General features: G+C 40.7%; 1 protein-coding gene and 1 long non-coding RNA gene across 3 annotated transcripts in view; one reads left to right on the forward strand and one right to left on the reverse strand.

Moving 5' to 3' along the window:
* The window catches only part of MMP16 (matrix metallopeptidase 16), a 174,632-nt gene extending 162,777 nt beyond the window's left edge, over positions 1 to 11,855 (reverse strand). Inside the window, exon 1 of the mRNA XM_048286375.1 lies at positions 11,412 to 11,855. Within this exon, the coding sequence (XP_048142332.1) occupies positions 11,412 to 11,543 (132 nt within the window). The 5' untranslated portion in view covers positions 11,544 to 11,855. The remainder of the gene's footprint in view (positions 1 to 11,411) is intronic.
* Positions 11,856 to 12,432: 577 nt separating this feature from the next.
* Positions 12,433 to 14,866, forward strand: part of LOC125317148 — a 61,163-nt gene continuing 58,729 nt past the window's right edge. For both annotated transcript variants that reach the window (XR_007199951.1, XR_007199950.1), the window contains exon 1: positions 12,433 to 12,669. This is a non-coding gene — a long non-coding RNA (uncharacterized LOC125317148). The remainder of the gene's footprint in view (positions 12,670 to 14,866) is intronic.

A 14,866-nucleotide genomic window follows, 5' to 3' on the forward strand; every position in this document is an offset into this window, starting at 1 on the left:
GTGCATGCCACTTATGCTCGTATACAGCCCCTGTCATCTTGAATTATAGGACAGCCACACCTTACAATCAGAAATTGCTTAACCTGAGCCAACTGCTAACTGCTGCTGGTAGCCAAAGGAAAAAAAATCTATTGAAGAGAATTCTTCCATTGTAGAATTCCCTACTGTACTTTTATCACGTTTGGTTTTTTTAATCCAAAATTTGGAAGTCCCACCACTGTGGATTTTAAAACTTGACTTGACAATCTCCAGCTATACTTGCTATATTGATTTACTATGCAATCCTACACTGGCAGAGAAATAGGTTTTTGATGAGTCTTTCCCATCTCTAATATTTCTGATTCTATGGTCCAGTAATGGTTGATCATATTCCTGGGCTGCAGGTAATGGTCTGTAGGAAGAAAAACTAAGGGAAAAGAAAAGGAAAAGAGAGAGAGAAACAGAAAAAGAGGGAAAGAGCAAAAGAGAGAGAGAGAGAGAGACAGAAAGAAAGAAAGAGATGGAAAGAGAGAAAGAGAGAAAAAGAGAAAGGAAGAGAGGAAGAGAGGGAGAAAGAAAGAGAGGAAGAGAGGGAGAAAGAAAGAGAAAGAGAGAGAAAGAGAGAGAAAGAGAGAGAGAGAGAGAAAGAGAGAGAGAGAAAGAGAGAAAGAAAGAAAGAGAGAAAGAAAGAAAGAAAAAGAAAAAGAAAAAGAAAAAGAAAAAAAGAAAAAGAAAAAGAAAAAGAAAAAGAAAAAGAAAAAGAAAAAGAAAAGGAAAAAGAAAGAAATTCGTGAGGTGAACGGATGGTATAGGAACCTTGAGGAACAAGAATCATCAACTGAATCTTGTTTACCTTATCCTCTCCCCTTTAATTTCTTAACATCCAGGGGTAGGTGAACAGCATGTCTGCCTGTCAGTGGTGCCTTATACAAAACATTAAATGCCTGGAGCAGTGCATCTTTTATTATATGTCATAAAAATCCACAAATATTCAAATACAAAAGGAGAAGCTTAGGTATTGTGATGACAAGGAAACATGAATGTATGTGGAACAACTTACTTGTTTAAGGGTACATTCACTCAAAACCAGAACGGTTTTTAATTGTTCATTGTGTGGTATTTACAATCTGATCCAAAACTTATTTATTTGTTAAGAACTTTACATTTATTTAAAATTATTTTGAGTATGTTTTGGTAACAAAAATTATCTAATTCAAACTTTCATTCTGAAAGAGACTGCGATACTCTTTATCTTCAGTCATCTAATGACATCCTTCACCTAATCCTAATAGAGTTGTCTACCAAGTATTGGTACTCATATTTTGAAAGACCAAAACAAAAACAAACAAACAAACAAACTACAAACAAAAAACCAAAACCCAAAAAGCCCTAAAAAAAACCAACCACAAAAAAATCAAAACCAGCGTTCAAACTGTTATAGACATGTTTTTCACCTTTTCTGCTCTGGTACTTTTTTTTTAACACATTCACTCCTAGAACAATTACACAGATGATTAAATTGAAATGCTGTATTTATATTTTATGATATTCCTCTGCTACATTTTATGAAAAGAAGTGAAACAGTCCCAAGATAAAGGAATGATGAAGATATATTCATGGCTCTTTTACATGACTTTTCTTCTCCTGCTCTTGATATGTATTGGAAAAGGCTGGAAACACTCTTCAGTTAGTTCAATGCACATTTGTGCAAGCTAGGTTACAAAGATGGATAAACTACGTGATCCATATGAAGACTCATGATGGAACTGGACACACAATCTGCATCTTCAGCCCCCCCAGCAAAATGCCTCAGCCACTTAAACCACATCCTTTTCCCTACATATTTAAAAATATATGCAATAGAGAAAAATATAATAAAGACCTTTCTAAAACTGACATTTCACGTACAAGTAATGAAGGACAGAAGTATCAGAGCTCGGCACTTCATAATCAACAAGGAAAACCAAAAACTGGAACACTGTCCTGAGTTGGTTTGAGGCTTTTTTATTATTGTTTCATTTTTCTAAATACATAGAAGCAATGGGAGAAAAAAAAAAAAGCCTCACATGCCAAGACCAAAATCATGATGCACAGTTAGCAGTACAACTCTATTACTTCTCATAATAATAATAATACCTTTTATGGTGTGAAAGATCATTTCTTTCACTTGCAATTAAACATAAACCACAACACAGACAGATACAATCTGTCAATTTCTCTGCAAAGACAGTGGGTCAAAGCAATTTCCTAGAAGAGCATCACACAACCAATGTCTGAGGTAAAAAAGAAAAATGTGACAGGATCATCACCTTCAGTTCCGCATGCCATACAAAAAGAAAGCAATTTCCTCTGTTGTACACTTTGTAAATATCCACCAATACATTTAAATGAAGTATCTTCCTCCCCATTGAAAGGGAGGCTTGTTTTTCTGTTTTACTATCTATATTTTGAAGACATTGATAATTTTCTTTTTGGCTTTCAGCTGGTAATTTTCTGAGAAAGTAAGTCTTCCCATTGCCAACATCTATTTCACACCTGCAAGTGAATTTGTGATTACATCCCAGCAAAAAAGAACAGTACCAATGAAATAAAACAACTTTTTCGCTACAATATCATGAGGAGAAAAATACTAAAGACCAGATTTTCTGAGGTTAGCATTTCTTTTCAAATTATCTATACAGCTTTGAAACCAGTTCAACTGTTTTGTAAAAGGGAGAAAACACACAACACAATCTTAATGTATTACCAACATGTCACATGAGTGCGAAAATCTGATGAAAATTGATATAGGTTTTACAGCAGTTACTTTTCTCCCCCTAACTGTGGCATGATATGATGAGTACTCATGAGTTAATACAATCAGAAGCCCAAAGAAGAGGACATCAGTCCCAGAGGGACATTCTTTCACATAATCACAGAATGGGTCAGGTTGGAAGGTACCACAGTGGGTCATCTGGTCCAACCTCCCTGCTCAAGCAGGGTCACCCCAGAGCACATGGCACTGGATTGTGTCCAGATGGTTCTTGAATATCTCCAGTGAGGGAGACTCCACACCTTGTTCCAGTGTGTGGTCACTGCACTGACTCATATTCAGGTGGAACTTCCTGTGTTCCAGTTTCTGCCCATTGTCTCTTGTCCTATTGCTCAGCACTGCTGAGCAGAGGCTGGCTTCATCCTCTTGACACCCTCCCTTCAGATTCTGATAGACATTAATGAGGCCCCCTCTCAGGCATCTCTTCTCAAGGCTGAACAGGCCCAGCTCCCTCAGCCTTTCCTTGTAGGAGAGATGCTCTTGTACTGAGGAGCCCAGAACCAGACACAGCTCCCTAGATGTGGCCTCACTAGGGCTGAGTAGAGCAACAGGATCACCTCCCTTGACCTGCTGGCAATGCTCTTGCTAATGCACCCCAGGATACCTTTGTCTTTCTTGACCACAAGGACACACTGCTGGCTCATGGACAGCTTATTGTCCACCAGGACCCCCAGGTCCTTCTCCACAGAGCTGTTCTCCAGCAGGTTGGCCCCCAGTCATTACTGGTCCATGAGGTTGTTCCTCTCCAGGTGTAAGACCCTGCACTTGCCTTTGTTGAGTTTCAGGCAGTTCTTCTCTGCCCATCTCTCCAGCCTGTCGAGGTCCTTCTGAAGGGCTGCACAGCACTCTTGGGTATCAGCCATTCCTCCCAGCTTTGTGTTGTCAGGGAACTTGCTGTGAAGGCCTCTGCCCCTTCATCCAAGTTATGACGAAAAGTTAAACAATACTGGGCCCAGTAATGAACCTTGAACCACCAGTGACAGGCTCCCAGCTAGACCCTGTGCCACCAATTACAACCCTCTGGGATCTGCTGTTCAGCCAGTTCTCAGTTTACGTCACTGTCCACTCACCCAGTCCACACTTCCTGAGTTTGCCTGTGAGGCTGCTGTGAGACACAGTGTCAAAAGTCTTGAAGTTGAGGTAGACAATATCCACTGCTCTCTCCTCATCCATCCAGGCAGTTGTTTCATCATAGAAGGCAATCAGGTTGGTCAAGCATGATTTACCCCTAGTAAATCCATGCTGACTACTCCTGATCACCTACTTGTCATCCATGTGGATAGAGATGGCCTCTTTTCCAAAGCACTGACCCAACCAGCATAGAGGCAATCCTACCAAGAGGTAGCAGCAGAGACACAAATCTACTTCGACCCTGGCCATACAGTGTAGCTGCTCTTTTAAGATGCAGTCATAAGGAACTTTCTTCAATATTCTTTACAAAGACATCTTCTACAAATACTCCATAACCCAACTGTCTCATTCCACACTGTTATTCCACACAAGGGTCAATCGTGATATGATTCATAATGAATTAATAAAGAAAGTAAAATATTTTCATCCACAGTCACAAAGCAATTGTTGAATAATATGCTTTATGTTTTTTTCACAGTGTAATAAAAACTGCTATTGTTCTACAGAGAGTAAGCATCAAGTGACTTTAATGTTCTTCAGAGGTATTGCAGCTTATTGCTTCAGCTGCACATCCCCTAGCACAGCAGTTTTAACTCTAGAATGTGAAAGCCCTTTCCCAATGACTAGGTTCAAGCTTCAACACCTGAGACTGGATTACCTAATATTAAGCTCTGAAATCAACAGGACATAAGTTTCTTTGCACCCTGAAGCCTTGATCTTGAAATTAACAGGAGTTTCTAAACATGGTAAAAATACCTGAACAAGCTGCTAAGTCAATTATGTGCTGTAAGACCTCAAAAGGTATGCTGGAAACATTATTATCACAGGTGAAGTGCAGATAACTCCTCAGCTGCTATAAACCACATGTTAATAAGCAAAGAAACACTGTATCAACAGTTTTGGTTAATAAGTAAAACTACAGAATTTTTTTTTTCTTTATCTGTAATTTATGTCAAATTTAATTCATCACAGAAATAAAGTGTTGCCACTTAATTGCTCTTAGTGTACAGCAAAGATGCTTACAATGAATGAGGACAAGCAGGAACATGAATGAACAGTTGCCAGGCAACCAATAAATAAAGGTTCCAAATAGCATGACCTCTCTTTAAAGGATAAAGCTCTAATCATAATTATTTTTCAAATCCATTTCAGTGCCAACTAAAATCATGTTTGCAGCACTAATCCTGGCCTTCCTCATACAAAATGAAACCAAATCTGTCGTCTGATGTATCACAGATAACAAATTAAACAGACTCAACCTGCTCCTTCAGATTATGGTCAACAATGTAGTTTGAGGATGGCAAACAGGTTAGACAATAAACTGGAATCTGAAACACAGAGCTGAGAAGATTTAAGCAATTTTAATGGGTAATTAATTTTTCTTTTAAGTTACATTGTTTCTTTAAGGATCTTCAAATGGTATCAACACAAAATCCTCCAGTGTTTAGCACCACAAAATAATCATTTGGTAAAGTAGAAGGATGAGACAGACTTTAAAATACTAAAACCAGATGCAGTTTGAAATGCTTTAAAAATCTATATAATACCACATTCTATCTTTATAAACTCTTACAACACAGTCTTGCTGAGTGCATAAGCAGAGCTGAGGTGCCTAGAGCAAGCACTGACCTTTTAGATGGATTCAAATAAAACTGACAAAGAGCAGCATAAATCTTAAATCAGTTAAAGAACACAGTATATCCACTTTGAAGAAACAATGAATGGTTCTGCAGGAGTTTTACATTATGCCTTCCAAATAATGGAATGGGGAGAGCTTGGGCTTGCTCACGGTTTACTGGTGGGCTAATAAATTTTATATTTATTTTAGTAAGCTCTCATGTCAGAAGACATTAGGAATACATGTTTTTGTAGCTTTATCTTGCACTACATCAAGTGATTACATAAATCTCTTTAACCATTTTATTTCTTTTCTTTAGTAGAATTGAGATTCACTAATAGCTGTGATGCTTAAACACTAAACTCACAAAAAATTTCAACAGGAAAACAAGTTGAACTACAATAATAAACAAATAACTTTTGTACCTAAGATATAAGATATTATGTCGGCAGTGAACCCCTACGAACAGGCACCATCCTTCCAACCTGTCTTTGAAAAGAATATAGGCAACAGAATCCATTAACTTCCCTGCAACATTAGTAGCGGAAAATAATCTCATACTTTACAGTAGAAAATACACTCTAACAACTAAGTAGTCTACACATGTATTTCTTCGTATCAAATGAGATCAAATACCAGCTCAAGGTATTTGCCTGCTTCGACAGAATAGAATTCTGTTGCCTACCATCAGACACACAATTTTCCAATTATTTTCCTTATCTAGATATATCTGCTCATTAGAGACCTTTACAGGACCTTTTCTTTGTATCTGTATTTCATCAATAAGCAAAGAAGAAATACACCACATTTTATCTGTATTTTCCTTGACTAATATTTCACCCACTAATCAGCTTCATCACCTGAGTCAGTAACTCCTCTCCATCCTTCTAAGAATTTCAGTTTGAACTCCTTGTTCTAAAAAAAGTCCAGTTCGTTTCATTGATATCCTATGCAAGAGTGAGATTCAGAATTTAAGTAATTGAGAATCATGCATACTGACTGCAACTAAAAACAATGCAGAAGAACCTGTAATTTCCTGTTAGGACACATGGCAGTATTGATAACAAAACCTCCTTAATTGCTTTTCCATAGTTTTCAGCTTGCATTTTAATGAATTATAAAAGTACTGTGTTGTGCCTGTAAACCTCACAACCAAGCCCACTAGTTCAAAAGTGTGTAACGGTGATATTGGAGGATTTTTTCCCTCCTAAATGTTTATTCCTTTTCAGTTGCCAGCTGAAGAATGAAATTGGTCTGATTTTAAGCCTAAAAGCTTATGGAATAAAAGGTCATGCCTTACCATTTAGCAGGAGCTGGAGGCTAATTGTAAAGTTTATTAACAATGAAAACAATGGGGTTCTCGGAAACTTATTACTATGGAGGAAACTGATGTTATTTTTCTGAAGTTTGGATTCCACTGTGTTTTGTTCCACAATATGCAATTTAACTATCCCACTTTTGAAAATGGGAGACGACTGTATTGTTTTAAAGAGCTGCTCACACTAAAATAAGAGTCATTTTAAGATCTCCCCTAGGGATACAAGTCTATACATTTAGCATTAGAAGGAGGAAAACAGAGCATAAGTGCCAGCTTGAGGAGAGAGATGATGCGGCATGCTTTCTCTCTGGTGTTTCCCACATCACAGATACAGTCAATGAACCTAGGTGCAAGCCGAAAAACACTTTCCACAACAGGGCTTAGGCAGATACTCAGCTGAGTAAGAGTAAGCAGTACTATGTTCCGGAGATCAATTGTATTCTAGATGCATGCTGATCCTGTCTTCTGATCAGGGTACTTTTGTTTCAATAACCATGTTTCCCATAACAAAATGGTAACATTTGTTTTCATTTTTTTATATTGAATATTTTATAAAATATAAACACACTTATTATTCAAGTCCATACAAAATCTAAGGGATGACATTAGGAGATAAAATTGCAGAGCAATACCAGCTCAAACAGTGCAATATTGTTTGGTTCAGGAAAGCATATATATATATATATACACACTAGATGGATGGTACTTGTGAAAGACCATCTATAGACACTCCCAGTAACACACAAAAGAGTTATCTTTGATCCACACAAATACTATAGTGAGGAGCCCAGTAGGGGGAAGAAGGTAGTTCATTGCTCTATCATTTTTTAGTAACAATTATCTTCTATGTATTTGACTCAGTTTTATATTTGGAATGCTCTTTTAATAACTGTTATTCCATTCACTATCTCACTGGTAGACATCTTCCCCTGCTGGTAAACTGAAATAGCTGAAAATAGCAGCAAAACTCTACATTGATGACATAGTCTTTCACTAATATACTACAAGAGGTTACTGTTTTGGACCAATAGTTCAGCTGTAAAAGAGAGAGCTAACAGTGTAGTCCTTAGTTTTTCTCATGGTGTCAGAAACAAAGTCTCACAAAAATGCTACTGGTAATCAATGAACTTCGAACACTAATGCTAAAAGCTTCCTTCACATACAACTATGTGATTCCTGCCCTTCATCATAATTTCTTAACCTATCATTTACAATCATCTCTCATGAAGCTTTAGCACAAAGCTCTCACCAGTATAGAGTGCAAGCATGACCCTCTCGGGTACCATACTCCATGATCCGAATCCTACTCTGCTGTGTCTATTACATGAAATACTGCATACATTTCAGGATAGACAGCTGAATTCAGCTATCATTGGAAGTTTGAGGAATTCCTCCATGCACCTGTTTGGCTAAAAGAAATTTTACAGAGAGACAACTAAATTACAAGGAACAGAAATGTTGATACAAGCTTGTAAACTTCAGTTTTGTGTTCTAACTTTTAAAAGGAAACATTATTATTTAATGTCTTTGAGCTACAGTAATATCTCTTAAGACTTGCCCTGGCTCACAGCACTGAAACAAACAAACCAAAAAATTCAACAAGACTGCACAGATTTTACTTATCAGTCAGGAAACTGGATCAAACAAGACAGAACAAGAGGAAATAAATCATCTCCACATTTTATAATGATCAACAGGTATTATCTATACTTTACTTAAAGACAAGAAAGAATGAAAAGTAAATCTGCGTTCCAACCATCCTAAGCACTTTTTTCAGTGACGTTTTATTCAACTATATGTACACCACTTCTTTCCTGAAGCCTACTTTGCATACTTATTCTCATTGTCATAAAAAAATCTGTTACATTTTCACAATTTACTATGAAGTACAATTGCTTTATGCACTTGTGCTGACATGCAGAATTGTACAGCACAATACATACTTACTGTTGCCAAGTCCTTTGCCTCAAATTTCCTATGGTTTTAGCCTTTGCTGTTCCCAGCAAAAAGAAAATGGAATGTTCGGCACTATCCAAACAACGTGAACACGGCAATGGCTGTTCTGGGGCAAATCTGAGGTTCATTTAGGCCAGGACCATGTCACTAGCAGTGGTCAAAGGCAGTGACCTAGGGAAAAGCCCCATATTAGGACAACTCTCATATAATACAGCAATCCCCTGGAACACTCTTCTGGCTCCCAGCAATGTGTTGCTCAAAGACTTAAATATGAAGAGACTGGAAGCGTTGGCATATGACAACACTCTTTGTTTTCAGAAGGGCTGGAAAGAAGAGCAGGAGATGGCATATTTCAAAGAGGAGAAATATGTGCCCTCATCACACACACATGCCACTTCATTCTATCCAACAGTGTTTCTTACTCCTGATATTGCCTTTACCCTCAAAAAGTGCTGTTTCCCATATGGAAGAGGTGGCAAAAATGAAAGTGTTTCCCTTCTTTCCTCAGAAAACCTCCTCCTGACTGGAGCTGGCCTCCTGTTCATATTCCACTTGACTAAACCAATCTTTTTCTCCTCCCACACTAGCTCCATCTGCCGCCCGTCTCTCCAGCAGAGCCAGATGCCAGCAAAGCAGACTGCTGTGGGAGGAGAAAGTTCTGTCGCTGGAATTTCATCCCTATACTCTGCAGGGGGCCAGCCTGTGAAGCCTGCAAGGATACAGAGAGCAACTTCCTCTCTTCCACACTCCTTCCCCTTCTCATCAGTAAAGAAGGCAGCTGAGGACATGAGCAGGATAAAACTTCAGTGTGTGCTCTGAAATATGCAGCTTTAATATTCATATAGCAGAAGTCTCACAATTTTACTCCAGACTTGAGCATGGTACACACCAGATAAATAGACGTGAGAAGATGAGTCCTGCTCCAAAGGGCTTGCAATCAAACAGAAGCTGAGATGTGAATTTGTGATAAGGATTAAATGAGTGACTAGACCACAGACGACAGAGAAAAAAGAGTCGGATTTATAATCAGGAGAGATTTTAATGATGGAGTAAAAAGACAATACTTTCTGGAGAGATGGAAGTCAAAGAAAGAAGCAATGGATGAATGTTATTAAGCTGAGAGAATTGCAAAGGAAACTGCCTGTAGAGAAGGAAAGAGTAGGATGAAAACAGACACGGAGAAAGAAAATGTGGGTTCTTTATACATTTGATGTGATCTTGCATGAGACAGAGAGAGAAAACATACAGGTAAGAACTTTAGACAAAAAGGGAGACAGTCTAGGAATGGAGGAGGATCTGCATGAGCAATCTTGTCAGAGAAAGGAGCAAGAATGTGTGTCACTTAGTGAGAACAAGAGCTCATACAAAACAAGCAAGTGTGCATATGTGTGAGACAGGGACACAGACGTTATTTTTCTGAGAGAAAGAATTATGGGAACCCAGGAGACTAAAGAGACTAAAACCAAAAAAGGCTGGTGAACGGGTGCAGCAGAAAGTTTTGAGTGAGGTTAGCAGGACAGAAGAAAGTGAAGGTACCGAGCGATCTAACAGAAAACCAGAATTATGTATAAGAAGCTGAAAGAGCACATATAAATTACAGAGACATAACAAGAAAAATCAAGAAGTTGAACAGCCAAGGAAAAGAAGGAAAATAGACACATCACATTGCAGTATAGTAAGGGATCACAGCAGAACAAATGGAGGGACAGTATTGAGAAAAAGGAGGAAAGAATATATGCAAAGATGATCAAAGTCAGTAAAGGAACATTAGTTAAGTGGAAGCACTATGTAAAAACTCCTAATGGGAAAACTGGGAGTCTAGATAAAGGTGACTGGAAATGGATGTTCACTGAACTGTCAGTGTAAACTCCTAGGGTTTGCCTCACCTTGGTATCCCCACATTTTAATCTTCATTTTCTCTCGGAAAAATACTGTTTCCTTGTCCTCCACACCCCCTAACTTCCGAGCTGTAGTTGCACCTTTATGCCGTTTGTTTCACTATTTCTAGTGGCAACTCTTTTTCTTACGTCTACATGGGAAAAAGATCTTTTTTTTTTTCAGACACTCTACCACAAAGAAACGTGCCAAAAATCTCAAGTTTCCTTCCTCCTGTCCCCATAATGCTCTTCCATTCATTCTTCTTTGAAAAAAAAAAAAAAAAAAAAAAAACAAAAAAAAACCAAACAAGGCTGGGGAAACCCAGCAATACAGTGGTATCTTAAGTCCAAGACATCCAGCGAACCTTTCCCGAGCTGCATGTACATACTGCGCCCCAGGTTTCCTCCGTGCCCGGGTGAGGGTTTCCCGTCTCCCGCGGGCGAGGGCAGCGGGAGGCACGGGCTGCGCTCCAGCGCTAGGCATCGAGCTGTCGGGATAACGGGATCTCCGGCTGAAACGCATCCATCAGGCGGGGCAGCGCGGGGAGGGGAGCTAGCTACCGGCTGCTGGAAGAAATGCCTACACAGACGTATGCCCTGGCTGCTGGAAGACATGGCTGGCTGGCTATTTGATTTGATTTGAGGGACATAAAAAACGGGAACGGAGGAAAGGGAGAGGGGGAAGCACACACGCTCGCACACGCATCCGGCTGATCTTACCTCCACATTGAAATACTGCTCCGCTTTGCACACTGTAGCACATAAAATCCAAATGAAGGTTTGCAAGAAAAACACCCTGGACTGAGACACGAAATCCAACCGGCTTCCAGTGCTGGATGCGAGTACGATCATAGTGAACTGTGCTTCAGCGGGTGGAAGATCTCTCTCTTTCTCTCTCTTTGCCTTAAACAAATGCACAAACAAACCAACCTCCCCCGTGTCGGTGAAGAGCCCGTAGCGCAGGTTCACCCACAGCCGGGGAGGAGGGGGAAGAGAAGGAGGAGGAGGAGCAGACACTTCACAGCACAGGCGGCGGCGCGGCAGGGTCAGCTCTCGCTCATCCTCACCACCAGCCCCGTAAAGAGGGAATGTGGCGTCCAAGTGCAGTCGCTGCTCCTGCACGACTCCTCTGCCCAGCAGCAGCAGCTGCCTCCCCGTGTCCTCCCTCCGCTCCCGCCTCCTCCACCTCCTCCGCCTCTCCTCCTCCTCTCCTGCCTCCTCCCCTTCAGCCTCCGCCTCCTCCTGGGGAAGGCGGGTTGGCTCGGCTCGGCTCGGCCCGGCCCGGCTCCGTGGCGTGGCCCGACTCGCCTCGGTCCGGCTCGGCTCTGCTCGGCTCCCTGCCGTGGCCCCGCTCGGCTCGGCTCGGCTTCCTGCCCTGCCTCGCCTCGCCCCCCGCCGCTCCCCTCCACTCCAGAATGTTCAGCCGAAACCTACATGGACCCGCCCCGTAGGCGGCCTAAAGGCGACGGCCCCACCAGGCGGCCCCGCCGCGCCAGCGCTGCACGGCCGGGCTCGCCGGGCCCCGGCCCGGAGCCTCCGGGGGCGGCTGCTGGGGAGCGGCGGCCCGGGAGCGGCCCGCGGCCTTTCCCCACGGTCCCGTCCCCAGGAGCCGCACGAGTGCCGGAGCCTCCCCGCCCTCCTCACGGGAGGCGCCCGGCGCGGAGCGAGCGCCCCGAGCCACTCGCGGCTCCCGCCGGCGCTGGCGCGGCCGCGCGGTGCCCGTGCCCGGGGAACGCCTCGCTCCCCTGCCCGCGCTGCTGCTTGGGTGGGTGAAAACCTGCTCAATGCGTCCGAAAATAGGGCCACGCACTTAAGGGAAAACAGCGTGTGAAATACTGTAGCACAGACTAACTTTGTGCTGGATATTGCCGTGTTCAAAATGCCTTGTGATTACGGCAGATGAACTACTCCTGCAATGATTTAATGGTAAACGGGAGTTTTTATGCGGCCCTTTGATATGTCATCCAGTGAAAGGAAGGTGAGATGATCCCTAACATCAGTGGACATGGTACTGCAATAATGCATCTTGGGGGGGCGGGGGGGGGGGGGGGGGGAAGGGAGGGGAAAAAAACCCCAAAACGCCGAGCTTACTGACAAAAAAAAAAAAAAAAAATCGTATCTTTTACTTGTTTGGGTATCAAAAAACATCCAAAGATACGTGATAATTATATGGGACGAACTGGAAGAAAAAAAGACGTGAAATTTCCATACTCTGATAGTTGAGGCCAATGGGTGAAATTAAAACACATGCAGACTAGATGTATACAATTTTGACAGCACCTAGTAGCAGAATGTAGGAGTGTATTATGTTGTCCACCATTTGGTATCTTAAGAGTAAGGCAGTTATCTGAAGAAGTCCTGATCTGCCTAACCAAAAGTAATCCTGTTTAAGCAGAATTCCTTATGTGATATACTTTTTTCATGTTAAATGCTTGATCTAAAGGCACTTTCTGTTCTTCTGATCGTTAGTGATGTGAATGGTGAAATTATGAAATGCAGAGTTGTCAGCAAGCTAAAAGGACCTGTTGGCACTTCAGTGACAAATACAGGAAGTCAAATTAAAGAAATGAACAATTAAGCACAAGTTAAAGAAATATCTTGGAAAAAGCAGGAGAAAATGCAATACTGACTCATGCAAATTATATTTGGGAAGAAAAATTAAAAAGTAAAATCAAAAGGATACTGGTAAAATAACAGCACTTGATAAAATAACGTGGGGGCTGTAATGTAAATATGAGTCAGCAATGTGCTACCATTAAAGAAAAAAGACAGCCTCACTGTGGAGTGTATTAATAGGTGTGCAGTACATCTGACAGGACAAATAATTTTTCTGCAAGGGATTGATGAAGCCAACTGTGTTTGGACTCAAACTGAAGACAGTCCAGAGGAAAATTACAAAATACTAGAACATGTAGAAAGTTAGACATGGGTGTAGAAGTTGAAAGAACACTAGTCTAAGAAGATAGAAATAAATGGTCTCTTTATGTGATAAGTGTTGCTGTTAAAAGGACACAAATATTTCATCCTTTCTGGGAAAAAACGTCATCTAAATTATTAAACTCATAAACTTTATAAAGTTCAGATGCAACGTTGGACAAAATTTTCTAAAATGTTACAGTTTATATACTGATATATATATATGTTTATTTATACTGGAACTATAATGTTCCAAATTTGCATTTGGAACAAGATACCTACCTAGTGGAAGTGTGGAATCTCTGCCATATGTAGGTTTGATAGGCAGGATTATTGTAGTTAACCTCTCTATTCTTAGGGAAGTGGATTGTATTATGAGATCCAGTAAACTTTTTTACTTCTAGCAAAAGTAATTCAGTAATTTCTTTCCTTTTATTACTGTGAATTCATCATCGTAACTGCAATGAAGGAAACACTAACTTTATACTGTCCCTATTGTTTTTCATCTTTCCCAAACGGACTGTGTCTGTGCCCTCAGTGAACACTAGCTTTATGTTTGCCAGTCTATTTTGTATAGTCTGCCATTAGTGCAATATCCAGAAATGGAAACGGAAATGAAAATAGGTAAGTTACTGTAACTGGAATTTCATTTGTCTGCCCTGCCAGGACTGCTGTGGCTATTTATTGTGAAAAGCACAGGGCCATAAATACAGCTACCTCCTTCCTTTACACTGTATCCATTGGAAGAAAGAAGAAGGAAAACAATGGTTTGAGTAGAATAGTGGACAACAAAGGCACCTGAATGTTTCTTAAGTGTGTTTGAGGAAGAGAGAGAAAGATCACACAGGTAGAGAGAGATTGGTAAGGAAAGAGAACAATGTATGAATAGGAGCGCCAAGGGAGAGACAAGGCATATGGAGGACGGAGAAGATATTTGAAGTGAAAAATATCATTCAGGAATGCTTGTGTGAGTGAAGAAGTGCCAGCAATGGTGGGAAAGGACTTTGAATATTTATGAGTAAGCTGCGGGCAGAAACATACAAGAGTAGGGTCAGAGCCTCATGAGACATGTAAGAAGGAAAAAGAAAATAAAAAAGAATTTAAATCTCCATACAGAGCACTGTTTGTACTTATGTGTGTATGGAATTATGATAGAGATTAAAGAAAAGACAAAAAAAGCAACAAAGATGAAAGGGTAAGTAAACAAGTAAAAGAAGAAAGCAGAATAATGAAATAGGAAAGAAATGGGAAGTGTTTGT

This window comes from Corvus hawaiiensis, chromosome 26 (genome assembly GCF_020740725.1).
Source record: "Corvus hawaiiensis isolate bCorHaw1 chromosome 26, bCorHaw1.pri.cur, whole genome shotgun sequence".
Lineage (NCBI taxonomy): Eukaryota > Metazoa > Chordata > Aves > Passeriformes > Corvidae > Corvus > Corvus hawaiiensis.